A 27,863-nucleotide genomic window follows, 5' to 3' on the forward strand; every position below is an offset into this window, starting at 1 on the left:
TCTTCTTACGTTGCATAAGATCAAGCTGCTCCTACAACAGCTCAATAGGGTGAGATCTGGTGAATGCACTGGCCAGTCCATTAAAGGGAGAACAGCAGCTGACTGCTTATTCCTTAAATAGTTCTTCATAACTCCGAGATGTGCTTTGCTTTTGCTCTTTATCCTGTTGTAGAATGCAGTTGGCTCCAATCCAGCGCTGCCCAGTGCATGGGGTTACCAAATGGAGTAACAGCTTTTCTAATGAAGCTTCTATACCTGGCCCTGTGCATCTGTTTATCAGGTTAGAAAAGTTCAACATCGAGCCCTCCCACTTCTTTTTCCATCGTGGTTGGAGTCAGTTTGTGCTGTTCTTTGAGAGGGGTGGTGTGAACAGTCTGAGGTCTTTGGTTTCTTGGTAATTTCTCGCATTGACTATAGTCTCACAACAGTAAACAAATATAGAATGGAAAAAGTTCAGTCTGGGCATAAGTCAAAGCCACAAATGCTCCAGTTCTTCAAATAGCTTACGGTTTCTGCTGTGCTGACGAAAACTGCCCACGGTTTTGTTGCCGTGATCAAACTGCCCTTTAAACACGACAATAAATGGTAAATATATAGACATTCTCAGAATGCGTTTGGGAAGTGGTAGGAACTATATTTGCTCAAAGCTGTTCTAACCCACTCCTAAAACTCCCATAACCCGCTCCTTTTTGTAAGAAAAATGGCTCTTTTCTTTGGAATGGTAAATGCAATGAATTTCGTCCTGCGAGGGCGTAAAGTAAAAGCTGTGTCAATGTAAGATGTGTGGCAGAGAGTAAGGGCAAACAAGTTACTTTCTGGAGAGACTGAAGATGTAGATGTCTTAAAAGCATCCGAGACCTTGTGCTGAAATTTCAAATCACGCAATTAAAAATAAGTAGGTCAAATTGTATACTTTGGGCCTTTAGGAATTGTTTTGCTGGTGTAACTGATGGTAACGATGTGTTTGTCAAACTTGCCAGTCGTCTGAACTCCAGCGGCTGCGAGATGGGAGGGAAGGAAAGCTTGTGAGGGAGCTTCTGACATCAGACGACCAGCCTCCGCATCCACAGCATCACACACGCAGCCATGACGTTATGGAGTACTTGAGGTCAGGAGGATGTTTTAAATCTCTGGAACCACTTTGCAAAAAACCCAAAAGCACTTACATGAGGTGCTCACCTGTTGGAGGGAAGAGGTTCTGCTGATGAATGTGATCATTGTTTCACTTCTGAACATGGGCATCCTGCTTAAAATATCAGGACAGAGGTAACAAAACAATGGCGTTATGCAACAACTGAATCGTCAGCAAAAGCACTTGTCACAGGCACTCCCAACTATTCAGGAAAAGACTAGAATTATGGTCGTCAAGAAAAAAAACAGAGGCGTCAGGAAAACCTGAGCCAGTTCTGAGCCAGCGCTGCTAACAACAGCTGTCCTGTATCACTGTCTATGTGCCGAACTAGCTTCTAGGCATAATGTTTGACATGGTGAAGTACTTCAGGAACAGTGTTTTCTGTGGGAGAGAGTCGCTCCTTTAAAACTTTCAAGACCTTTTACATGCACAAGAAACTATATTAAAAAAAAAACAACTAAGAAGCACAATAGGTTTTTAAATGTACTCTATGGTGGTAAAGTGTTGGGTCCTCTTGAACATCGAGACTTGGAAAAAAAAGTGACCAGCACTCAATCGAAAGCCTGCACAACGAGATTTGCAAGTGCAATGTCAGAGTGGTCTGCAAACCAAACAATTGTTGTGTCTCAATTCAGGGTCTGCATCCTTCGGAGGAGCATCTGAAGGCCAATTCATCACAATGCCACATGAAGGCTGTCCCAATCCGAAGGCTCCTCCAGATGCAGCCCACAAACGCTCCTTCTTTTCCCTCTTTTTGGAGGATGCACCGCTACTGTCCTTCGTGGCCTCACATATCCCAAGATTCTATGAAAAAGAAGAAAGAAAGAGAGAAAAAGGTCACCTCAAAAGCAGGGTCCTTAGAAGGATGCAGACCCTGAATTGAGACACAGCAAATGAGTGCCAAGCTGAGTTTAGGGTTTTAAAAAAAACAGCAATTAAATTCAAATGGTACCTAACGCTCCATGGTCAAACTGGCATCAGCTAATGTGGTGGCCCTGAGGTGCAACTCACAAAGGCAAGTTACAAAACTCAACCAAAAAACAAAAGTCAGCAGAAAACACAACATCCCTGGAGCTTCACTGGGAGACAGCTGCAGCACTCTCCTAAACTGATAACAACTGGGAAAAGGACACGGTTTCACACAGTTCTGCCAGCATCACCAAAGTCGGAGGAATCCCTGAATTCCCAAATGTGTCTGGAAAACAAAGTTATTCTCCCTCCATGGAGCATGCGCATCCCACTGCAGACAGGGTTGCGTGTTAACGCCGTTATCTCATAAGCTACAGCGAAGATTTCATCTTAACAAAGGGTTTGACACCTTTTCAAACCGCTCTATTATTTTTTTTTTTGGTCAGTTTGTTTTGTTGTTAGTCTTACATTTCAAAACAAGTCTCCATCTACTTCAGCGGGTTAGGAGAGTGCTGCAACACTGTTCAGCTTTCATGTGAAGATGATGACTGAACTTTTCCTCTATTTAATAAAAACAATAATAATAATGATAATGATAATAATAATAATAATAATAATAATACAAATATTGTATTGTTTGGTAACATTTCTGCCAGTCAGGAATGATTAATTGATTTGACAAAAACATGCAGTTAGTAACAGTTTATAAATGAACCTACTTTTGATAAATGATCAGCAAAACAAATATCATTAAGTCGGAAGTGTTTTATGACCACTGTGTGAGCGACGTGCCCAGCATCGCACGGTCATCAGGTTCACTTGTGGTGCAGCGCAGGTAAAGGCAGCAGTCGGGCGCCCAGCCAGCTGACCCGATAAGTCCCACACTTTCCAGCCGAGGAGGGAAAGTATTTTTAAGTCGGTTAGATGCTTCGAATGTGTTTGGAAATTCCGGGGGTGAGATCATTTGTGAGGGCCGAAAGGCGAGGGGGGCCGGGGCGGCGGCGGCGGGGGGGGGGGAAAGAGTACATAAAGTAAATCAGAAAGCGAAAGTAAAATTCACAGACAGAGGATGAGTGCGCCACACACTCTGAGCAGAGCAGCGCCGGCATCGGATCAGCACGGTAGGAGCAATGCAACAGTTACCACTTGGCTCGATCGGGAGCCTGACCGAGCTGCCTTTATTCCTCTGAGACAGACGCAACAATCAGAAATCGCAAAACTATATATGAGATTATGATTAGACATGGATCAGGCCGCACCTCGTGACGCCGCGTAGAGAAGTGGCTTGATGTTCTCTGCTAACGCTTTAAACTGAAGCCGACCTGAGACCTGCGCGCCGCTGCCAGGGGCTGCAGTGTGAGCTAGGCACGTACATAGAGTGACGTTGGAGTGCGATTTGCAGGGACAGGAATGACAGAGCTTTACATTGTGTGTGTGTGTGTGTGTGTGTGTGTGTGTGTGTGTGTGTGTGTGGTTGTGTGTGTTCGGGTGCTCTGTGGCCCGCTTGGCAGGGCATGCTCTGCATTGGCCCTCTGCATGCCCGTGTGTCGTTTTCTCGTTTGGGGTCAATAACTGTCCTTTCCTCCCTTCCTTTATTCCTTCCTTCCTTCCTCAAATCGTAAATTGCCTTTCTATGAACACATTGTTTAACAGCGCTCCTGCATTTGGGGCGTCTGCATTAAGGCGAGGCGCTTGTAAACCAATATGTGGCCCCAAAAATATCCAATGCATTGGATTTGAATGCATTTTGCTAGATATGACACATAGCTCAAATTGTCAGATGTCAATATTTTTGACACTGTAAAGTCTGATGTTTGTTTTCTCAAGTGATTGTTTCTCCATTATTGATCTATAACATAATAATAATAATAATAATAATAATAATAATTTCAGTTATAAAAGTATATTTACATTGTCAAGTGCTTACAACTGTGACTATGGAAATAATCTGAATTTAAAAAATCATCATCATTTGACTCATTTCTGGTTCCGACTTCTTAAGTGAGAGGATTTGCTGCTTGCCTCTGGTTACATCAGTGTAAACTGAGTATCTTTGAGTTTTGCACTGTTGCACATTAGGGCTCATTTGCGGTCGTCAACTTGGAGTTTGGAAACTTTCTAGTATGAAACACCCTCAGAAAAAGTCACGACAACATGGGAATCATTTGTGACAATTTGGCTCAAGATTAATCATTACATATAAAAAATGATATTAAAAACATCAAAGTTTGCTGCCACATGTTTGTTTGGATTGCATTTAACATCACAGGGCGACTCGACCAATTTTACAGCTGCGTATGTGATCAAATCAGGCTAGTATAACATCCTTTGTGCTGCCAGAGGAAGCCGCATGTAATCTGATTGATTGTCACTCAAAGCTGCCTCGTCAGTAATGTAGGAAAGAAGAAGAACAACGATGTGGGGAATAAAAATGATATCTGTTTCTTTTGTGTTGAGTTCAACTGTTTGTAACAGTTCCAGTAGTGTCATAGGACAGAGAGAGTTTGTGTGTGTGTGTGTGTGTGTGTGTGTGTGTGTGTGTGTGTGTGTGTCATAGTGGGCTCAGTGTAGCTGCATCAGAGACAGAGACAGGATGATGTTTATGATGCAGATCTTTGCTGGAATGCCAGCGGGTGTTAGGAAATGTTCCATGAACTTGCACCCCACAGGCAGCATGGGTGTTGTGAACCACCAACGTATTGCTATATATACAGTAAAAGCAAATGTGTTAAACTATGTGCTATTACGTACTGATTTCATCAGCAGGGGCTGCCCATAGTGCAACCTGACGCACAGCCCGATGCATTTTGGCAAAATGAATGTCGTCCCGCTATATTTTTGATTTAACATGTGCATGTTGTTGCATTGCTTTGTGGAGATATGTGAAATCTGCACACTTGTGTATGCATGTCATCATTTTAAGCCTCAACTATAGATATAAAGAAACATCAAAAGGTATATTCATTCATGTTTTTGTAAAGGTAAAAGTAAATTCATATAATCGTTTATCCATTTTTGTACACACTCTGATTTACTCTGAAACTAAGAGTTTATTTTCTACTGTTTATTCTCAGAGTTTATTGTTTATCTTGTACTGTCTAAGAGTTTTTTTTTTTGGTAAATTGTGTTGTACAGGCATGGTGTAAGTACAACATGCTCTGATGATCCACCCAGCTGAGGTGAGGAGAGGCGGAGTCCTGTCCTGCTCTGTGCACTCGTGTACGAACATGACGCCCCAGCACAGTAACAGTCACAATAACTTTCACATTCAGTCAGAGCATCAAATCAGTGAGTTGGAGAGTGTGCGGGCGAAGCGGGCCGTGCAGTCACGGGCAAAAGTGTAAATCCACTTTGAAATTGGAACGTCAGTCTTCACCTCCATTGCTTTTGTTTAACTCAATTTGTCGGTTTCCTGGCGCAGACCTGTTTCCTCAGAACAGTCTTTGTTCCCCCATGTGGTTCAAGTTAGGATAGGTGGATACCTTTTTTTTCTTTCTTTGTTATCAGCAGCACACTTCCGTTGAGTTTTAGGATTCAAGATTCAAAGTTTTTAATGTCGCACGCACAGTAAGGAAACATGTTTCCCTGTACAATGAAATGCTTCCTTTTGCTGTCCACAGAATGCCAACACTGTAAAAAGGAATATATACAACAACAATAACAATAATGAAACAGTGCAAATGTGAGCCGTGCAAAATTATGCATGGGCAATATGTAAACAGTCGGATTGTGCGTGTGCAATATGAAACTGGAATGTAATCAGTCAGGACAGTTAAGGCGCTGCATCTGGAACAAGAGCTTCTTTCTTGCGCAGCAGCCTCTCAGCTCACGCTGATGTGTAACACACTTGACTGCTCTTCCAGCAGCTTCTAACTTGCTTTCTGGTGTTTTTTTGTTAACTCAGCAGGTGATAGTTAGTGTTCTCTTCCTGATCGTGTGCAGTGACACAGCTGGGCCGTGCACTTATACTTACATACTGTTGATTTAGTACCTGTCACTGCTTTTAAATGGCTCCAAGCGACGTTCCTGGCTTGGTCAAATCAGTGATGCACTCTTTCAGATCAATGCTGAGCTGCTCAGACTTTCCCACTGTAGTGTCTGTGGCTGAGTCTAATGGCTGAATCAAACAAGCCCCATTAGAATGGGCCTGGAATAGTCAGCAGCTGTTTAATCTGAATCCATGACCAGAACACCCATCCAACAGGCCACTGAGTACTTTCATATGGGTTACTGTGTTACTTGGTTTTATTATGGGATGCCTTTCCCTAAATAGACAATAGTAACTTTTCGTTGTTGCGAGCTGCTGTTTGAGATCAGGTTTGTGTGAGAGATGACAGATAACAGCATGCCCAAAAACCTCTCCACAATACATCTCTCTGCTGCTCTCATCTTTTTTTTTTTATCAGTGAAGAGGTGAAACGACACGGAACAAAAAGGGCGGAACAGAGATGTCGGTCGGAATGGGGACTGACTTTTTCTTTTTCCTCCTCTTTTATTCTTTTTCCCTTACCTCTCTTTTATTTTCTGTTGTCTTTTGCTCTCTTCTCCAGTGTGAGTCTGGATGGTCACAGTGGCAGCATGACATCATGGAAACGCAAAGCCCGACTCTTTCTCCTAGTAAGTGAACCCTGTGCAGCATGTCTTGTGAACTTAGCAGCTTGTTGCTCCGACTTTTAGCCCGGAGTTTGAATCTAAAATGATGAGATCCGGAGCACGGAGACGATGTATAATGTGCAGTCTAATACAACCAAGGAATGAAGTGCACTGAAGTCATTTGAATAATCTATAAACCGATTCAAACAAACCTCGAATGCTGCTGTTTATTTTTTGTCTGCCAGGTGCTCCTGAGCACGATCGACCTGTCATATGGGGGATGTGCGGAATACCTCAAAGTGGACGCATGGGTAAAAATGTTTTTTCTTTCTATCTTTTTCCTATTGTTTGCGAGACATTGGCAAAATGAAAAAGTGATGGCCACAAAGTCTCCTTCTCTGACCTTTCTCAGAGGTTTGGCTGTAACAGCTGTGTGTCGGAATAGCTTTTTTATCAGGGTGTCTCTAACAGGACGAGCTGTTTGCCTCTGTCACCTTTTCGATGCTGCTAGTTTGGGAACTGAAGAAAGAAACTGCTAATTCTACACACACCGGATAAAAATTTGCTACATTGTCAAAATAATGACTCAAAAAAAGCAGCTTGTGACATAAGTTTTTCAAAAACCAAAGACCCAAACCAAATTATTGTTACTGTATCTCACAATACTTCCCAAGCTAATTTGATTCTTCTCTTAGAAAGACCCAATAACCAAACTACCGTAAATTCTGGACTATTGAGCGCACCTGAATATAAGCCGCACCAACTAATTTTAAAAAGAAAAAACATGCAAAAACGTTTTGAAGTTCGGGCAATCTGCTTTAATTACCTCTGAAAGCTTTTGTCGTCTTTTTGCACTGAGTCAGTTCTTCACGCTGCCGTCTCCAACGTCTCTCACCATCGATCCATTGATGCCAAGCTTACGTGCAGCAGCTCTATTTCCCTCTTCGACAGCTGGATCAATTGCCTTTAACTTAAAAGCTGCATCATATGCATTTCTTCCTGTGTTTTCTATGATGAGGGTGTGTGCATGATGCGCAAAATGACTGTTCAAAACACAAACTAGCGTCTTCCTCGGTGCATTATCTCTTCCACCTGTCTGTCTCGCTCTTGCGCTTCCTGCTAATGCGCCCCCTGGAGGCCGTTAGCCCGTAGAAATCTATAGAATAGCCGCATCATAGTAAAGGCCGCATGGTTCAAAGTGTGGGAAAAAAGTAGCGGCTTGTAGTCCGGAAATTACGGTAATCTATTAATATCTGGCAAACCTCTGAAGCCCACTGCTCGACAAGACTACGTTTATTTAACCTTTCCACAGCATTTAATTCTGATTGGGAACACAGCAGTTATGATAATGGACCATCAATGTACTAAAAACACTTTTAATTTAACACTGATGCCCTTATAGCAAATTAGAACATCGTCATGAAGATCGACAATCTCTGTAAAGTTTTTGTCGTTATTCTTAATGCCAGAGCTAGCCAAGGACATTCCTGACTCACCCCTACACTGGGACCACTTTGATAAGGATGGAGACAGACCTCCCAGCTCAATGTTTCTCACACCAGTGAAGGACACAGAGATTAGACATCTGGTCAATGACTGCGTAACAAAAACTTCCACTAATGTTGATGACTTCGACATGAGGCTAATTAAGAAAGTATTAGACGGAATTATTTCACCACTAACATACATTTTTAATCTGTCATTTCAAACTGGGATATTTCCCACTAAAATGAAAGTTGCCAAAGTTGTGCCAATGTTTAAGAATGGTGACACACACGAGTTTACTCATTACAGACCAATCTCAATACTGCCACAACTGTCGAAAATCCTAGAGAAGCTATTCAACAATAGGCTAGATAACTTCATCAACAAACACAAATTGCTATATGACAGCCAATATGGATTCAGAAGGAACCACTCGACTGCCTTTGCTCTAACAGAGTCTGTGGAAATCATTACTGACGCTATTGACCAAAAACAACATTCAATAGGAATTTTCATAGACCTGAAAAAAGCATTTGACACCGTTAATCATGATATCTTAATAGCTAAACTGGAGAGATATGGCATCAGAGGTGTAGCACTGCAGTGGGTCAAGAGCTATCTACACAAGAGATCCCAATATGTCAAAATGGGTGATAACACATCGACTAGCTTGGACATAGTCCGTGGGGTCCCACAGGGGTCAGTTCTGGGTCCAAAGCTGTTTATACTATATATAAATGATATATGCAAAGTGTCAAATATTCTGAAATTAATATTATTTGCAGATGATACAAATATTTTCTGTTCTAGGACAAACCTGAACCAACTTGTGGAAACAGTAAATCACGAAATGGCCAAACTTCATGTGTGGTTTAATATAAATAAATTATCATTAAATCTTGAGAAAACTAAATACATGCTATATGGGAAAAAAGGCTGCAACAACAGTACTAACATTCAAGTAAACGGAGTGAATATTGAAAGGGTACATGAGAACAAAGTACTGGGAGTAATCATCGACGACATGTTAAGTCAGCTAAAAAGGAAGTTGGCCAGGAGTGTGTCCATACTCTGGAAAGCACAAAAAATATTAAATCAAAAAGCACTTCACCTGTTGTACTGTGCACTCGTCTCTCCACACCTGCAATACTGTGCAGAGGTGTGGGGACACACATATAAAGGCTCCACACAGCCTTTGTTAATACTCCAAAAAAGAGCTCTGAGAATCTTACATTATGCCAACTATAGGGCACACACAAATCAGTTATTTATTGAATCAAGAATACTTAAACTATATGACTTAATAAACTATCGCACACTACAAATGATGTACAAAGCTGCTAACAAAAGCCTCCCTCATAATTTGCAAATACTCTTCCTAGACAGAGAAGAGAGACACAATCTCAGAGGGAACATGATTTTCAGGCAAAGTAAAGTACGAACTACGTTAAAATCCTTTTCTTTATCGGTCAAAGGTGTTAAACAATGGAATGTGCTAGAAGAAGATGTCAAAAAATCAGCAACACTAAGTGGCTTCAAAAAAAAGTATGTACATTCAATCGTTGATCAGTACAGATCAATACAGGAGGGTTGATAAAGGTCAGAGGCAAGAATCAACAGACACTGTGCAGACACTTTGTTGAGACGGCATGTGAGCATAACAAATACCATTCTGTACCCAAACAATAAGTTGAACCTGAGAAAATTGTATGGTCCAAGGCCAATGCCAGTTGTACATGGCAGGATGTTGTTATAATGTGTATCAACAATGTGAGACAACTTAGGTACGAACACTGTGCCACTATTGTGAGTTATCACAAGTTCTTCTGAGCTGTGAAGGACTCAACCCTGTAAATCGGCACACAACAGTCATTCGATTGAGATTTGTCTAATATTGTCCAACTACGTTCTTAACCAATCAACCAATCGATCAATCCACGATGGAGTTGCTGAGCTGGTCAATGAATGCCATCGACAGAGTGTTCTCAACACGGCGTGCGGATTCTGGTGAACCGACATGCCCGGACGGGACCTTTATGTCCGGCTACGTTAAGGATGGTTGGGAAAATTGGAGAGTCCTCTGCCTTGCCGCACTGGATGTGGAAGATGTCGAGGACGTGTACATGTTCACGTTCATGACAATTGGAACGATCGCTTTGGGATTTGGAATCTTTATGCAATATTGGAAAATGAGAAAGATCGCTACTGAGCAGACCAGTGCGAGGGCGGACAACGCCAATACTCGGAGTGCTGTGGTCCGGATACGCTCTGACATCTCAACAATCCGCGACTTCGTGATACAGATGCAAGTTGATGTAGCCACCAATCGGGAGGACATGGCGAAGCTAGCAGCGATAAAAGCTGCAGAGGAGACTGATGAATAACATGAAAATGCATTAAAGGGCTCTTACACCATCCCAACACCATCTCAACAAATAATAAATACACTGGACTTTTGCTCTCTCTCAATTGGATATTCTGACTTTGTGGCAAGCCTGGCTATAAGATGAGGCCATAAGATGAGACTGTTGTTCACTCATGATGGACTAATATGGACACATGTGCAGACACACATGTAATCTGTATGTACTGTCTAGAGCTTGAATTCAGCTCTGTATGCTACTGCTGTAATATGTTTTGTCAAAGGTCATAACAAAAGAAAAAAAGAGAAGAAAAGAAAAAAGTAAATTGCAAAAGACAAGAAAGGATCAGGATGAAGATTTTATCCTGTGGGTAATGGGGGCGGGACTTGATAAGCTTTGGCTTCTCCCGCTTTTCCCTTTCGGCCATGTGTGTTGTATTATTTGAACAATGATGAAATGTGATGCTTATGAATTGACATGCCCGAAATAAACAACATAAATAAATAAATAAATAAATAAATAAATAAATAAATGCCTGTTACGGGGTCAGAATCTGAATGTTGAGATAGTGAGGAGACGGTTTAAGGATGAGTTGAGTGAATGCTCTGAGGTCTGTTGGTAGGGCAGCGGAACAACTAGCTTGTAAGGTATTTCAAGTTGGCCTTGCTACAGAGCTATATTGTGCTCTTGACTTATGATTGTGAAAATGTAACATTAGTTTTGTCTTTTTTTTTTAAAAAAAAAGACAAAACTTTTTTTATTACAAAGTAACTGAATCTGTTAGCCATAGGGTTGCATGTAAGCCGGACAGATGAATGGTAATATTGCTAAAACAAAGTTTGCTTCGGTACACCACTGTCATATTATGAATCTTTCATAGCCACAAATAGGTGCTATGTATCCTGCAAACAGCTGTGTCTAAAAAGACAGAAAGTAAAAATGTCTTGTGTTAATGACAGGAGGTAGGAAGTGGTGGTGTTCATAGCATTTTTGTCCTCAGATGCAGCCAGAAAAAACACAAAATGAAAGTTGTTTGTTGCTGCTTTAAGTAATGATAAACTAGATATTAATGACTGATATCATCCGTTTGTCTTCTGTTCCACTTTCAAGGGAGGAAACCTGACACAGTTCTTCACCCTCGTTGAAACAGATGATCCCAAGGTAACTTGTTAAAGCAAAGAGCAAAAGTGATCCATTGAGATTCATTGATTGTAAATGCATTTTGTTTCATGAGAACTGTACTGTGTTGAAAGTTCACACTTTTCAATGCAGGACATAGCGGAGTGTACTTTGGAGAAAGAAGCTGTAGAAAACAATACGAATGCATGGTTCATACTTCGAGACTGCTTCAAGAAAGTGAGTAAACAGACGAGGTTCTATGTCTCACCTTTCATCCCTTGTTAAAGGTCCTATTTGTGAGAAAAGTACATTTTTGAGTCTCAGTCCCCACTCGTCAAGTACTGATATATTGGGATGGTATCATATATGGATGGTACAATCCCATATACATAATGAATGAAAGTTCTTCTTGTATTCATTATTTTTTTTACAAATGGGACCTTTAAAGTGAAGGCCAAGCTATTGAATGTTGTGATAAACCAGCGGTTTCCTTTTCCTCCACAGGAAATAAGGAAGGTCATACCCAGTGAAAAGTGTAAAAGGAACACTTCTGGGACTATCCCTTTCTATAATTTCATGTGCTTGACGATTGCAACTATCAACCGCAAATATCAAGGTATTACTCATACTGATGCTGCTGATACTGCTGCAAAGTAAGCAGCTAAAACACTCGCAACTGGGAGATTCAACAACAACTGTTTGTCTGAGAATACCTGCTGTAGTATTTTTTTCATTTTGCAGTAAAAACAGTACAAAGCTGAACACCAAAGTGTTGTTAGAATGGCACCATTCATGAATTCATAATTTGCTTTTCTTTTGTCACAGGTGCCAACATCGAAGATAAACACTGCGAGTATGGTGAGTATACATGCTGCATTGTGAGTTTACGGCTGTGGTATGTGATGTTTGTTGAAAAGGGTTTCTGTGTGTATGTGTGCGTGTGTGTGTGTGTTCATGCATGTGTGTGATTGTATTTTGTCTGTGTAGATGTGTGATTGCCTGGAACAAAACGATGCACAGTTTATTTTGATTTAACCGCACATGTTTGAGTGATTTTACAGTTTGTTGCTTTTACAGTTCATGCCCTTCACTAATGTAATCTTGATTATTAAATCTTTTCTTCAGATATTACATGCAAGCTCCTTTCAGGAGGACCATCTACAGGTCAGTCACACCTTCGATTTAGAAGTGCTTGAGGTGCATGTTGGTGCTGTGAATTTGAAATCCCAGAAATCATGCTTAAAGAGTAGTTCTCCTTATCCCCAACCAGTGACATATTCCAAATGTACAGAGAACCATGGATACATATGTAACCTTAAGCTTAATCTTTTATGGTCATAATGATAAAACGTTTATGTAGACATTTGTATTTTTACTGTGAAATAATGATGATAATAACAATAATGATTATAATTATAAAATAATACATGTGCAGAGCTTGTAGAAAGGTGCAGAATAAAAATATATATTTTCCTTTAAGACTTTATTATGACTCTGAATTAATAATTTTAAAGCATTTTTCGGCTCCAAAATAATTGTTTTGTTTACCTCTGTTTAAGAACTCTGACAGCTGTTTGTTTTGGAAATCAAACAATAGCTAAATTCAACAATATGTACCAAGCATACTGTAGGCAACTGCCCACCATTAGCTAGCTAACGTTCTCAGTCATCCAGGTCAAGGTCATTCTAAGTGCTGTATCATAGCCAACTGCCAGTTGCTAAAATGCAGATAGATTAATTGATGTGAGGTTGGGTTTTTTATGTTGACCCAAAATGGAGATACCAAAGGCAGAGAAACAGTCCAACGGTGTTTACCTAACAAACAAATGTTAAGTAGTGAAACGGGAGGGCAGGAAGGTTGGATGGCCTGGTCAGAGGATGACGGTGAGAGTTTTCAGACAGGCCAGAGACGCTAAGAGCTGAGCAGGGAGACGCTGGAGAATCTGAGCAAAAGAAGGAAAAAGAGCACAAGCACGAGTTCAGATGCAATTTCAGACAAACAGGCTCAGTAGCAAAAACACATAGCAACAAATTCACAGAGTAAGTCATACATGATGGAACAATATGGCACAATCTACAGCTTTAACAGTAAAATATGCTAATATCTCTACCGTTTCACATTGTATTTGGAAAAAAAAAGCTCACCTGTTGCTAAGCTTCACAACACCTTTTCTGCACTAAACAGTTTACCAAACCATTTTGGTGGTGTCCAGTTTTGGCTAAAGATAGTAATACTTTCAGATACATATTTCATGTCATTTAAAATTAGCCCTGCAGATTTTTAATAAAAAAAAAATCAAGACTCAAAAAGTTAAAGAATTAAGAAATTGAATTTCCACCAACACAATTAAAACATTTAGTAACACATTCAGCATGTTTTAGTTTCCTGTACCTTTGAATACTGCCTTTCAAAGTCTACCAATATTAATAATATAGTATTTCTGCATCAGCGACACCAACAACACTGCCAGAAAGAACAGAGGTGACACCCACATGGACAACAACAGAACTACCACCAACAACAACAAACTTCACACAGATCACTGGTAAGCTAAATTAAACTTCACGTTGGCATATTGAAATACTAGTCTTATGGTGAACTGCAGATTTCTTTAATTCAAATAATGTACTCAAACACAACTCAGTGGTTCTCAAACATTTTTATGTGACTGACCACAAATCAGACATAAATCAAAACCTCAGATCCTATATATTTTCCTTTCAGATTTTTTTTAGTGTATGAAACCCATGACCAGAGTGGTAATTAATTCTGTAATTGGCTAAGATTGACCCTGGGATTAAATGACCCCTTTTTCTCACACACAATCTTACCTCAGTATGATTGTGCCACTGTGAACACTTTCTTTCTAATGTTAACCAACCTGCACTAAACCATTTACCAATCCATTTTTGTGGTGTCCAGTTTTGGCTCAAGATAGTAATAAAAACAGATACATATTTCATGTCATTTAAAATGAGCAGATTTTTAATTTAAAAAATCAAGACTCAGAAAGTTAAAGAATTAAGTAATGGAATTTCCACCAACACAATTAAAACATGTAGTAACACATTCAGCATGTTTTAGTTTCCTGTACCTTTGAATACTGCCTTTCAAAGTCTACCAATATTAATAATATAGTATTTCTGCATCAGCAACACCAACAACACTGCCAGAAAGAACAGAGGTGACACCCACATGGACAACAACAGAACTACCACCAACAACAAACTTCACACAGATCACTGGTAAGCTAAATTAAACTTCACGTTGGCATATTGAAATACTAGTCTTATGGTGAACTGCAGATTTCTTTAATTCAAATAATGTACTCAAACACAACTCAGTGGTTCTCAAACATTTTTATGTGACTGACCACAAATCAGACATAAATCAAAACCTCAGATCCTATATATTTTCCTTTCAGATTTTTTTAGTGTATGAAACCCATGACCAGAGTGGTAATTAATTCTGTAATTGGCAAAGATTGACCCTGGGATTAATTGACCCCTTTTTCTCACACACAATCTTACCTCAGTATGATTGTGCCACTGTGAACACTTTCTTTCTAATGTTAACCAACCTGCACTAAACCGTTTACCAATCCATTTTTGTGGTGTCCAGTTTTGGCTCAAGATAGTAATAAAAACAGATACATTTTTCATGTCATTTGAAATGAGCTCTTTAGGTTTTTTATGAAAATAAGTCAAGACTCTAAAAGTCAAAGAATTAAGTAATAGAAAGACCAAATGTCCACCGACACAATTCAAACATAACAAATTCAACATGTTTTAGTTTTCTGTACCTTTGAATACTGCCTTTCAAAGTCTACTCATATTAATAATAACATAGTATTTCTGCATCAGTCTATACTGTAAGATTCTATTGCTAACTGACTGACTGCCTGCTTGCAGGGTTAAATAGATCAACAACATTGCCGCTAACAACAACACAGCCAAAAAGAACAACATCAGCAACTAGACTGGTGACACCCACAATGACACCAACACCAGAAGTGACACCATCAACCCCATCCACAGACTTGGTCAAGGGTAAGCTAAATTGAACTCTAAATGGGCATATTAAAATATTAGTTTGGTTAACTGGTTAACTGCAGATTTCTTTAATTCAAATAATGTACTCAGACATAGCTTCTGATCTTTAGTCTAACTCAGTGGTTCTCAAACCTTCTCAAATCAGACACAGTTCAGGGCTAACCATGCTAACAGCTTTTTTAGGGCGCACTTACACTTGGCCCAGTTTCTCCATACCATTCTAAAGCGCAGGGGTCCGTTTCACAAAGCAGGTTTAGTGAAAACTCTGAGTCTGTTAACCCTGAAATGAGGGAAACTCTGAGTTTTCAGTTTCACAAAGGGAGGTAACTCAAACCAGAGAAAGAGGGGTAACTCTAGCCTGTTTAACAGAGAGAGGTAACTTAAGCTCTCGGTCAGTTACCATGGTAACATACTCTCTGAACCTAACCTGGTCGGGACCAGGTTTTTCTCAACAAACCTCGAGTTTCTCTCTGTCTCCGCCCTCTTTCAGCCACACACGGTATTTGATTTCCTCATTCATTATGTCAGCAGGCGAGTTTTGGCGTAGTATAGTTCTCATTGATCATTGCAAAAATCAGTCAGTAGGCCTACATTAGAAGTTATATTAGGTGGCGACTATTTTCACTACCATGGCATGTCCTTTTGATAATGATCCCGTGGATGAAGGTGCAGCATTAATGCGCAGAGAATTAAATATTCGTCGGGAGATGATTATCAGACCGCGCATAGATGTTCTTGCATTTCCAGACAATTATCTTTTTGAGCGGTACTGTTTTACGTCACAGTCCATCATTTACATACACAACCTGATCCGTCCTTACATTTCCAACATTACCAACCAAAGTCATGCTCTCACATCCCAGCAGATATTGTGTGTTGCGCTGCATTTTTTTGCAAATGGGAGTTTTTTTTATACAACGTCAGAGATGCAGAGCACTTGAGCAAGGCAACTGTATGCAGAGTGGTCAGAAAAGTGTGCCTCGCCCTGAAACGGCTACTACCCATCTTTATCATTTTCAGCTCCTCTGCCTCCGTTAGAGGTGGCGGTGCTCGGCCACCACCCGTTTTACGGGCATCTGCTTTCTTTCTGTTGGCTGAGTAGAAGTCTGTGTTAGTTTAAATAGGCTTAATTATTTAACAGAACATGATATAGATGAGAAGACATTTATATGTGTGAAAACAGCATTATGTTGGGGATAAAACAACTGTACAGTCAAACAGCCACTTAATATTTATTTTATGTAAAACATGATCAAAATGAGGTACCCCCATGAGATTATGCCGAGGTCTAATGTTTTTATGTTTCATCTTAAGCTGCAGCCAAGTGCACTTCTCCCCCTCAGGTTTGCACCTAAATGAAATAAATTAATAGGCTACCACTCAAGCAGTTTCCCCCTGTAATATTATTGTGATTTCAAAGGACTAGGCTACATTTAAACTTACGCATTGACCCGAGCACCGATGTTCTCCCACGCCGTCTCCCTCACTTTTGCTGCTGCAGCGGTGTTACACTTTCTTTTAAAAACGTGCTCAAACTCACCGTATGAGCGCATTAATATTTCCAATTTCAGTGGGGTGAAAAACGTAGCCCTCCTCTTCCCTGTTGCCATGGTGACTCGTCGAATCGGGGCTCCATTGATGCTGTCTTTTTATACTTGTGGTGCACATGCTTAACTCCAGGTTAAACTACTCCGAGTTGATCAAACTAACTCAAATCAGCTGTTCTGGAACCGAAAACTCAGAGTTTCCTATCTCAGAGTAGATCAACTCAGAGTTCAGGGTTAGACTCAGAGTTTGTTGAACCTGCTTTGTGAAACAGACCCCAGTTGTCCCTCCACCTCAGTCTCCCCGCTGGCCTTCACTCATATTGCGTCGGCCAGAACCGGGCCTGAGCACGTTTACCTCACAAGGAACCTCTGGGTCCCACTACGCTGTTTTGGGATCCACTGATTTAACTGAAGGGCTAAATTAGTGCTATCAGCATATTAAAATGCAGGTGATTATTACAATAATTGTAACATGATTTGGCACAACGCTTTCCATACAGAAGTTCAGGGAAGCTGCTCTGTGTTCTTTATAGGAGGAAAGAAAGCTAAACAGACAAGCAAACCCACCGGCCCTCATGCTCCAGGTCTGTCTGTCTTCAAGTAGGAACGGAGAGCATGCGTCTTTAATTTGTGAGGCTTGTCCAAGCACATTTTTAGTTGCCACAAGCCGAACAACGAAACCATACAGCACTCAAAAACTAACACAAAGCTGCGATTTATGCTCAAACCGAAAGTATTTTTTAACTGCACCTTCTGGTCTTACAAGACTGAGGACAACATTTTGTTTGGCAAAGGAAACGTCTGGTACACTTTGCCACCGCCAGCAAAGAGCAGCCCACAGTTGCTTCCTTCCCTTTGGTTTCATGTTAGATTTTAACCTGTAAAGTCTACTGCTTCTCTTCTGTTTGTTGACACAGACCCATTTACATTCATTTATCACTATTCTGTCTGCATGTCCTGCATGTAACACTGTGTGCATAAACGGTATGAATCCATGGTTTTCCAGTTGTTACTGAAGATACCTCATCTTGGGTTGACATGATTATACAGTTCAGAGATAAGTAATGTAACATGTCGGTGTTGCCTTAACCTTTGCGTATTCGAACAGACACTGCACTGAAAGAAATGCACGACTGTAGTTTACTTGTCTCACACTGTATGTTTGCAGTTGTAGTCGATCAACTTGTTTTTTTTTTCATCTTTCCACAGTAGAAAATCCTCTCGCCAATGTAAAAGGTAAGCTTTTCCCTTCATTAAATTGTTTACTGGGGTTGATACAAATATATTACAGTTCATGATATGTTGAAATGTCAAAAAGCAGGATAAAAAGGTGAAAGGGTCAGACGGCATAATTTGTTTGATTAAAAGCTTAAGGTTTTAGTTACAAAGAGAAGAAACTTTTGCAGGATTTCCCTAATACATTATTTGTCGTTAATGTTGGCAGTTCATTTTGTTGTCATGTGATTAAGTTGGAGAGTTAACAAGACTGAAAACTATTGTTTTGCTACGTCAGTGCTTTAGTAGAAGAACACCCACATCCATGTGTAGCTATAACTTATTTTTACTGCTTTTCATTATTTTTTACTTTCTTGAAAAGGAAATAAAAAACTAAATTTTGTTTGGCAAAGGAAACGTCTGGTACACTTTGCCACCGCCAGCAAAGAGCAGCCCACAGTTGCTTCCTTCCCTTTGGTTTCATGTTAGATTTTAACCTGTAAAGTCTACTGCTTCTCTTCTGTTTATTGACACAGACCCATTTACATTCATTTATCACTATTCTGTCTGCATGTCCTGCATGTAACACTGTGTGCATAAACGGTATGAATCCATAGTTTTCCAGTTGTTACCAGTAGATACTTAAGATACTGAAGATACCTCATCTTGGGTTGACATGATTATACAGTTCAGAGATAAGTAATGTAACATGTCGGTGTTGCCTTAACCTTTGCGTATTCGAACAGACACTGCACTGAAAGAAATGCACGACTGTAGTTTACTTGTCTCACACTGTATGTTTGCAGTTGTAGTCAATCAACTTGTTTTTTTTTTCATCTTTCCACAATAGAAAATCCTCTCACCAATGAAAAAGGTAAGCTTTTCCCTTCATTAAATTGTTTACTGGGGTTGATACAAATATATTACAGTTCATATGTTGAAATGTCAAAAAGCAGGATAAAAAGGTGAAAGGGTCAGACTGCATGATTTGTTTGATTAAAAGTCTAAGGTTTTAGTTACAAAGAGAAGAAACTTTTGCAGGATTTCCCTAATACATTATTTGCTTTAGTAGAACACCCACATCCATGTGTAGCTATAACTTATTTTTACTGCTTTTCATTATTTACTTTCTTGAAAGGGAAATAAAAAACAGTACACTACCTGCTAATTGACATGGTTCATATTGGTGAAGATGAAGTTATTGAATGGAATAACTGGTAGCACTTGTTTGAAGGGGTTTATGTAAGGCTGAGCGTTGTAGAGTTGAAATTGAGATTACTTTGCAATGACAACTTGACATTAGCAAAGACAAAATGAGCTGTAATTCACACTACAGATCAGCTCCAATTATGAAATTGAGAGACACTTTTTGTCAAGAGACCATTTCAGGTGTGTGAATATTTTTCTTGACCTCAAAAACAGTGGTATAATTTGGACATGTCATTAATATGTCAGTAGCAAGTAGAGCACTTTAGTAGAGCAAGCTAACCCCTAACTGTAGCTAGCTGCTGCTATTGCTGTTATTCTATTAGCCGTAGAGCTAGAGCCCCTTTATAGCTGAGCCCAACCCGGGAAGAAAACCATCTTCATACTGTGTAAGGTAAATGTCAAGTCGTCATAACAAAATCATCTTGAATAATGTCAACCTATTGTATTGTCATGTTCATGACAGGCATATGTTGTGTACATGTACATGCAAATAAAGCATTGGGGAAAAATCTTTGCCTTGTGCTAATATATATTGGTCTCCTCATTATCTCCCCGTTATCATAACTCAGAGGCCACTGGTAAGTTTTATTCACTTAATTATAATTTGAGCATTTAAGCTAGATTCAGAAATGATCAGATCAGTTGAGTTGAACCACACAACATGAGTGGTTGGGGTTGACACACGAGTCATCACAAATCTACTGGAGGCAGTATTTACTGCAGCGCGGGACTAGACTTATTCATTTGTTTTCCCTGTTTGCTGTCGAATGTGGAAAGCATACAAACAAAATTGATCGATCAACAGTATTATGTTAGAAACGTTATTGTTAAACATACATTAAACAGAATGGGAATGTTACAATGTGTTGTTCTTTCTGCTCATTGTGTTGGATTCTGGATTAATTCATCCATCCTGCCAGATGCCTGTACTGTGGTACTGTAGAGGAAGTGTTGATGTTATTTGTTTTTGTAACATTCATGGAACCTCTCTCTGATCTCTCCAGAAAACTTAGCCCTGAAGATATTTTCAGTGATATCCGCAGCCCTCAATATGGCCGCGCTCATGGTGTTTCTTTATCAACGCAAGAGAAACACGGGGTTCAGTCACGAGCCAGTGAGTATGAGCAAATTCTTGTTTGTTGTTTTGTAACGGTCCGTGTAGGCTGGACGACAACCGTGCAGTGTTGTGGGCAAAATGATAGGCAGGTGTACAGCAGAGTATTATAATCAGAAGAAATCGAGACATTCAAGTGATTTTTATTGCAATCTGTTGGAGGGATCTTAGGCCTCTTTACACCTGTGTCTCGGGTGATCCGATAACAAGTGGACACCTTTACTGTTATGTCTCTTCACACCTGGCATCAGAATGTCTCCACGTGTGTCTTGAGTGACCGCTTGTGATTGGATTCTGCTTGGCAATTCACCATGTATGAAAATGTACACTACCAGTCCATCGTACTGTAAAGTACATGAGTGTTCGGTCTTAGTTTGGATGTCTTCAGTATTGATCCACAATGTAGAAAATAATAAAGATAAGGAAAAACCATAAATGAGAAGGTGTGTCCAAACTTTTGGCTGGTACTGTACATGCACATCATTTCCATTTGCAAATAAAACATTGTTTTCCTACCTGATTCTGATGAATTGACTGTTCATCAGACCACAGATGAGGCACGCATTAGGTTGGAGAAATGATAGATGCAGCTAGAGTGTTTCTGCGGGGCCTCACTGTTCACTGTACAATTGTTCAACTTGAAGAGTCATCAATTTTCCCTGAAACTGAATAAACTGAATAAATTCTGCTAATCCTCCAGCTCTTCTTCATAACTAAGTGACTTGGTTAGCCTTGTAGCGATCATGGCTATTAACTGTAGAGCTTGAATAAATCTCTGTTAGCTTGATTTAACCTCATCCTTTAAAGTTGAAAAACTCAATTCTCTAGTGCTCTGAGCAGAGGCAGTTAAGAGGACCACTGGCTGCACACCAGATTGAAGTAGCAACAGTTAGTGGTTAGGGGCTACACTTTGCTATACATTCTAGGTGCTGTATCATAGGCAACTAGACCTGTTTCTGTTTCTTGACGACCTTTCACATCTCATCCAAGAGGCTTCTTCAGTTCTAACTAACTGGAGGTGAGCTGAACGCTTTCAAACTCTGCGTGGGAGTGTCCTTAGAGAGTCGTTAAGGACACATGTGAACTCTTAGTTTCAGAGTCCACATGAGGGCCACTAGTGGGTCATTTTACTTAACTGTTCTAGCAACTAGCCCTAATAACCCACACGAAAGCTGGTTGGATGAGAGGTGAAGGAAATTAAACAAGTCCAGTTGCCTATGATACCGCACTGAGAATTACCATTACCTAGATCACTGAGAACCTTCATCAACTATAATATACACACTTTACTATAAATTGATGAATCTACAAGTTGTTAGGTTAGAGTTAAAATAGTTTGCTACTGGCAGACAAACTTTTTAAAGACACATACGTAAATACTTTAATTCAACATGGGGTATTGACTGCCAGGTTTTATGTTTCTTATTTAAAACCGAAAGCCTGTTCAGGGGAACTGGTAGTGCAAAAATGCTTAGTTATTTCCAGGTTTAAGGACTGCATGAAGCACTCTATTGAGATCAGATCCCCAAAATTGCATGTGAATCCCAAGTATAAACAGCACCACAGAGCACATTCTCAATGGGTCAGTAGTTTGAATAGTAACTTCATACCCACTGAAAATATTTTCTTTGAATGGCTGTCTGGTGGTTTAACACTTCGCCTTGAATGAACTTTTGCTTCTGCTGCAAATAGCAGTCGACCTAACACAGACTTGAAATGTGTCATTTCTTTCCCAGGTTGCAACCTATATGTCGGATGGAGCCTCATTAGAAGCTCAACGAATGACAGAGGTAGCTATACATACTACTATACTAGTGCAGGACCTCCTCAGCTTCCCCCAGAGCCGATGTTGTAATATTCTAGACTCACTTTTGTTTAGTCATGCTATTGTTATTTATGATTCATGGAACTGTTCTGTATCTGATCACCATTTTTATGTTTTAGTCCTGAGACTTGGACAGTCAGGATGGTTTATCTTAACACAAGGGTTAAAGACGAAACTATCTTGTAGTGATGTTTAACCAACAGACAAGTCAAACTCACATTAACTGCAATTAATTATTAATAGACAGGAATGGGGATGGTCTACACTGCAGCAATCTTCCCTGTGATCAGAGAAATAACAGCTTTTGTAAGCAATGGAGAGCTAACATCCGTAACACATTCAAGTGTGTTACAGATGTTAGCTTGGGCAGCGCTACTGCATATATGAAAAAAAGTCTTCCAGTGATGTCACTCAGTGGCTATTTACATTGGGTAATCTAGGTACCAAACTCTGAAAAGCAGTCCACTGGTCTGGCATTACACTGTTGGACTGATCATTGGACTTTTAAAAAAAATTAAAAAAGAACATCAAAATCAACACTGCAGAACCAGAGATATCACCTTCTAAACACACTTTAATGTGTGAAATTGGTGGAGTTACCCTTTAGACAGAAACTTTGTTGTATGAAAAATGTATGTCAAGTAGTACATGTCATGTAACTCTGACTGACCAAGTGGTCATGACAAGAACATAGAAACAAATCAGTCAAAACTGTATATTCCTTGAAAGTTGGGAAACGTAATCTGTACCTGGCTGTCCTTGGGGATTTCAATCCACAACCCCTGTTTCAAGCTGCTGCCAGCACTAACAACATATCTACCTGTAGGGAAGAAAAAAAAAAACGCACTCAATAGAAATGACTTCATGAGGATGTTTAACACTTATTTCTCCCTTTCAGTTGTGCACAGTGAGGGCAACTGTAAACGGGCATGTAGTGGAGACCACACATTTAATAAAGGTAATTATGAGCATAAATGCACAAAGTATAAAAAAGTATTGTATTTTTTTTTGTGAACAACTTTTTTTTTTAAGTACAGCAGTCCGAGAACAGTACAGGTACATTGCAATCAAAAATAGGAAAAGGAAAAGTGAGGGATAGAGAAAGAAAGAAAAAAAAAAAAAAGAGGAAAAGAAATCTGGCAGCAACATTTCCCTCTGCTTTAGAGGGAAATGTTTTGACAACCTTTGGACAGCAGATTCTTGCACACTGACATTGTGAAAACGTTACTAGCTACACATGGCACAGGCATGTTAACAATGTCATGGTGAGCATGTTGAGACTTGGCTCAAAGCACATAGGCTGTGCCCGAAAGGACAGCCTCACAGAGGCATGGCTGTTAGCTCTTATGCTGGGTTGCTCGGATTTCCCCATTGTGCTTTTTTCAGTACGAGACGGGACATTTTTAAATTCTGGGCCGTCTTGAATCGATTTGTTTATGGATCAACATTTATTTCCCTCCCTCTCTTTTTCACACAGACACCTGAGTCGGATTCCATCTCCACACATTCACCGCCCATACCGAATGGCTGTCATGTTGGAAATGAAGAGTAGGAGTTTCTGGCAGAACTTAACCTACCTACGAGGTGCATGAAAGAGAAGGTGAAATCGTGCATTTAGGACTCATAACGCTGCCTCTGTATATTCTTGATACAACAAAGCTATTGAATGTGTCAAAGCTTCAGGGTGCCAGGAGGATGAGCTCTACACTGGCTGGCAACAGGACAGGGGACCTGCATGACTGTGGTTTGCAGTAACTTGGGGCCATCATTAAGGAGGATAAACTAACAAGTGAAGCTTCACTTCAGATGTGAAGAGGAGTGAGAGAGATCAAGCTGCAGCATGCCACTTCACTCGGCGCTTCATTCTTATCTCATCAGGATGAAGTATTGCATTACCCCAGCGCAGCATAAAAGAGAAGTTAAGTGCAACGTCAGCCCGATGAATATAGGGTTGTGCTACTTTTTATTTGTTTCAATCACACGCTTGTTTTCACCAGCCCAACAGAGTTACTCGGACAGAAATGTTGGTTCAGAGATTATTAGGAGGGTTTCTTTCTTTTCTCTATTCGTTTATGTATAATGCACGAAAGCAATTATGGTGTAATATAATTGTTTGATATATAGAGGCAGCATTACCAGTTAGGACGCCTGCCTGTTGTTGGGATCCACAGAACATTCACACTTCTCAACATGGAGGGAGTCTGTAAATTTGCATGCAGTTATCGTGTTACATTTCTTATACGGCATGATATACGAGCTATGAATAACAAGACACATTACAGTCTGAATGTCCACATTGATAATGTCTGTGCACTCACTCACTTCTGGGATTCAAACGTCCACATACACAATCAAATGTGTGCATGTCTTCTTTAGCTTTATAAATCACCGCTATTGCCATACGCAAACGTTTGAGTGGTGGTGAAAACAATGCTGACTGTATGACTCGGGGTTTCCTGTCTGTAGTAGACAGAGCAGCTGTTTCTCAAGTAATCCAGGCACTAGACCCCGTAAAGAGCACTTGTGTTCATTGGTAGCTCAGTTTTTGGTATTTTTTTTATTGCATGCTCTGAGTTTGATGAAGATACAGTTGACATGCTAGTCATGCACCTAGCAAGACAGATGCATAGATGAGATGCAGCTATGGCTGAGTTTTGGAGACATAATAATATATTTTTGAATGTATTAGCCTTAGGGAGTGAGCGAGAGTGCTATGTTAAGCTACTGTCCAGTATTAAAATGTAAAAAGGCACAAATCAGCTTAACATCAAAACCAGTTTTTCAGTAGCTAAGAAACATAACGACAATTTATGTGAAAAGGTATTTAAAAACTTTGTAATTCTGGAAAGGTTCTCATTAATACAGGCATCAAACAAGGAGGTTCTATGTTATATTGTTAACAGAGGATCAACCATAATGTACTTATACTTTGTGGACATGTTTTAGATTGCTCTCAAATATACCCAATCTAACACACACCTAAACCTGTTTCCGCCATCCAAAGATATTATATAATACCATAATAATAACATTTACAAAAGGGCCAGTTTGTTGATAATTAATGAAAATACAGGCTGTTCTGTTTTCATTACCTTTGAAGGAGCCTCTTACATCTCCAGCGGGAGCAGATCCTCCTGGTGCAACATGTTTTACACAGCAACAGAGTTTTGTACAGTAGCCCACAACTGACAAGCCAAACCCTGGCTCCAGAGTTTTTTTCAAAACACTTTGTGAGATGAGATGTATTCATTTGATCATGATCTATAACCTCACCCCTAGATGCCTCTAAATCCTGGACGTGTCCTTTAGTAATCCTAAAATAACCGCATTACATTTTGTGTTACACCCCATTTGATTCTCATTATTTTTGGAATAATGTGGGATCACAGTCTTGCCCGGCTTGCCTTGGGCTCTTTATGGTGTTTAAGTGCATTTTATCCAGGTTTAAGCATAAACGATAAAAGTGTGATGCTCTGCTTTTATATTTTTTTAATCACTTGGTTTATTTATGGTGTTTTTAACAGAAAGGATTGCCACAGTGTGTCTCGCTCTCTGTGTATACAAGGATTTTTTTTATACACATAGCTAGGATTGATGTACTTGTGCATACTGTTTAGTTGTGGATAAAATGAAGTGTGAGAGGCAGAGCTGCCCTGGTGGCAGCACTGTTCTCATTGGCTGAAATTAAGCTCAATGGGTGGATCCTGTACGGAAGAATGAAGGTTGTAAATTACCAAAAGAATCACTAAATTTCAAAAGTCACTTCATTCAAAATTGGCGAGTTACCTAGCTTCCACTCTCTGCACTGATCCACGAAGGTTTAACTGTGTGAACTGTTAACGTTTGTTGTAATTGTTCCATGTGACCAATTCTGCATATCAAGAGTTACTGCATATATCCACATGAAAGACGAAATGTTTTCCTACTCATAGATTCAGAGTCAACTTTGGGAGGAAAGATCTGTGCATATTTTTTCATTTGGCATTATTATTATTATACACCGATCAGGCGGGACATTATGACCACCTGTGTTGGTCCCGCTTTTGCTGCCAAAACAGCCCTGACCTGTTGGGGCATGGACTCCACTAGACTCCTGAAGGTGTGCTGTGTTATCTGGCTCCAAGATGTTAGCAGCAGATCCTTTAAGTCCTGTAAGTTTCGAGGTGGGACCTCCGTGGATCGGACTTGTTTGTCCAGCACATCCAACAGATGCTTGCTTGGGAATTTGGAGACCAAGTCAACACCTCAAATTCACTGTTGGGCTCCTCAAACCATTCCTGAACAATTATTGCTTTGTGGCACTTCACATTATCCTGCTAAAAAAGAGGCCACAGCCATCAGGGAATACCGTTTCCATTAAAGGGTGTACATGGTCTGCAACAATGCTTAGGTAGGTGGTACGTGTCAAGGTAACATCCACATGGATGGCAGGACCCAAGGTTTCCCAGCAGAACATTGCCCAAAACATCACACTGCCTCCGCTGGCTTGCTTTCTTCCCATAGTGCATCCTGGTGCCATGTGTCCCACAGCTAAGCGACACAGATGCACCCGGCCATCCAAGTGGTGTGAAAATCAAAAAAAACATGATTCATCAGACCAGGCGTCCGTCTTACATTGCTCCATACTGACCACTGCAGACCGGGAACACCCCAAAAGAGCTGCAGTTTTGGAGATGCTCTGACCCAGTCGTCTAGCCATCACAATTTGGCCCTTGTCTTATTGCTCAAATCCCTACGCTTGCCCATTTTTCCTGCGTCCAACACTTCAACTTTGAAGGAAACATGTTCACTTGCTGGCTTATATATCCCACCTTCTAACAGGTGCCATGATGCAGATAATCAGTGTTATTCACTTCACCTGTCAGTGGTCATAATGTTATACCTGATCGGTGTATTTCAGAGATAAAAATGGATTCCCCATCATCATGTTTTGAACAGTACACTAAACATCTAAGCTGTGCTTGGGCACTGTTTGCATTATTTAATGCATGCTGCATTTTTTTTTTTTTAAATGTATGTATATTGTAATGTGAAGAAATATTCTGATGTTAAACATTATGTGTAAAGTGTAATGTGATTGCAAACTTCCTCAGATTATTCTGACATAATATGAATATAAATCTGTGAATAAAGCCTCATATGTTCAGATTTTTTGCTGGTTTTGTTTGTTAGTGAACTCATTTTCTAAAATGTGAAACAACTTAAAACAACTCAAATCATCCACAGGCTTGTATAGGCAATTTTAGAGAATTTTACATCATGCTACAATCTGCTCAAATACTGTATGGCCAATTAAAGG

The 27,863-nt window shown here is 40.1% G+C and overlaps 1 protein-coding gene across 5 annotated transcripts; it reads left to right on the forward strand.

The window, feature by feature from the left end:
• Positions 1-3,066: 3,066 nt before the first annotated feature.
• On the forward strand, positions 3,067-27,722 carry LOC115576186 (uncharacterized protein PB18E9.04c-like). 5 transcript variants are annotated; one of them, XM_030408676.1, is made up of 18 exons: positions 3,067-3,162; positions 6,592-6,658; positions 6,880-6,945; positions 11,593-11,643; positions 11,755-11,838; positions 12,106-12,217; positions 12,427-12,459; positions 12,727-12,765; positions 14,052-14,147; positions 14,755-14,847; positions 15,514-15,651; positions 17,735-17,785; positions 18,411-18,437; positions 19,267-19,290; positions 20,630-20,739; positions 22,476-22,529; positions 23,463-23,522; positions 24,042-27,722. In XM_030408676.1, the coding sequence occupies exons 2-18, from the start codon at positions 6,620-6,622 to the stop codon at positions 24,114-24,116; spliced, it is 1,152 nt and encodes a 383-aa protein (XP_030264536.1). In that variant the 5' UTR covers positions 3,067-3,162; positions 6,592-6,619; the 3' UTR covers positions 24,117-27,722. The 5 variants fall into 5 exon arrangements, with proteins under 5 accessions (XP_030264536.1, XP_030264537.1, XP_030264538.1 ...); XM_030408677.1 differs by lacking the exon at positions 17,735-17,785; XM_030408678.1 differs by lacking the exon at positions 14,755-14,847.
• The last annotated feature ends 141 nt before the right edge of the window (positions 27,723-27,863 follow it).

Source organism: Sparus aurata, chromosome 23 (assembly GCF_900880675.1).
Source record: "Sparus aurata chromosome 23, fSpaAur1.1, whole genome shotgun sequence".
Taxonomy (NCBI): Eukaryota; Metazoa; Chordata; class Actinopteri; order Spariformes; family Sparidae; genus Sparus; species Sparus aurata.

Coding starts and splice junctions, on each gene's coding strand:
- LOC115576186 (XM_030408676.1), top strand. CDS start 6,620: ATGACATCATGGAAACGCAAAGCCCGACTCTTTCTCCTA. Junction 12,460..12,726: donor AGATAAACACTGCGAGTATG/GTGAGTATACAT, acceptor TCTTTTCTTCAG/ATATTACATGCAAGCTCCTT. Junction 14,848..15,513: donor AAACTTCACACAGATCACTG/GTAAGCTAAATT, acceptor GCCTGCTTGCAG/GGTTAAATAGATCAACAACA.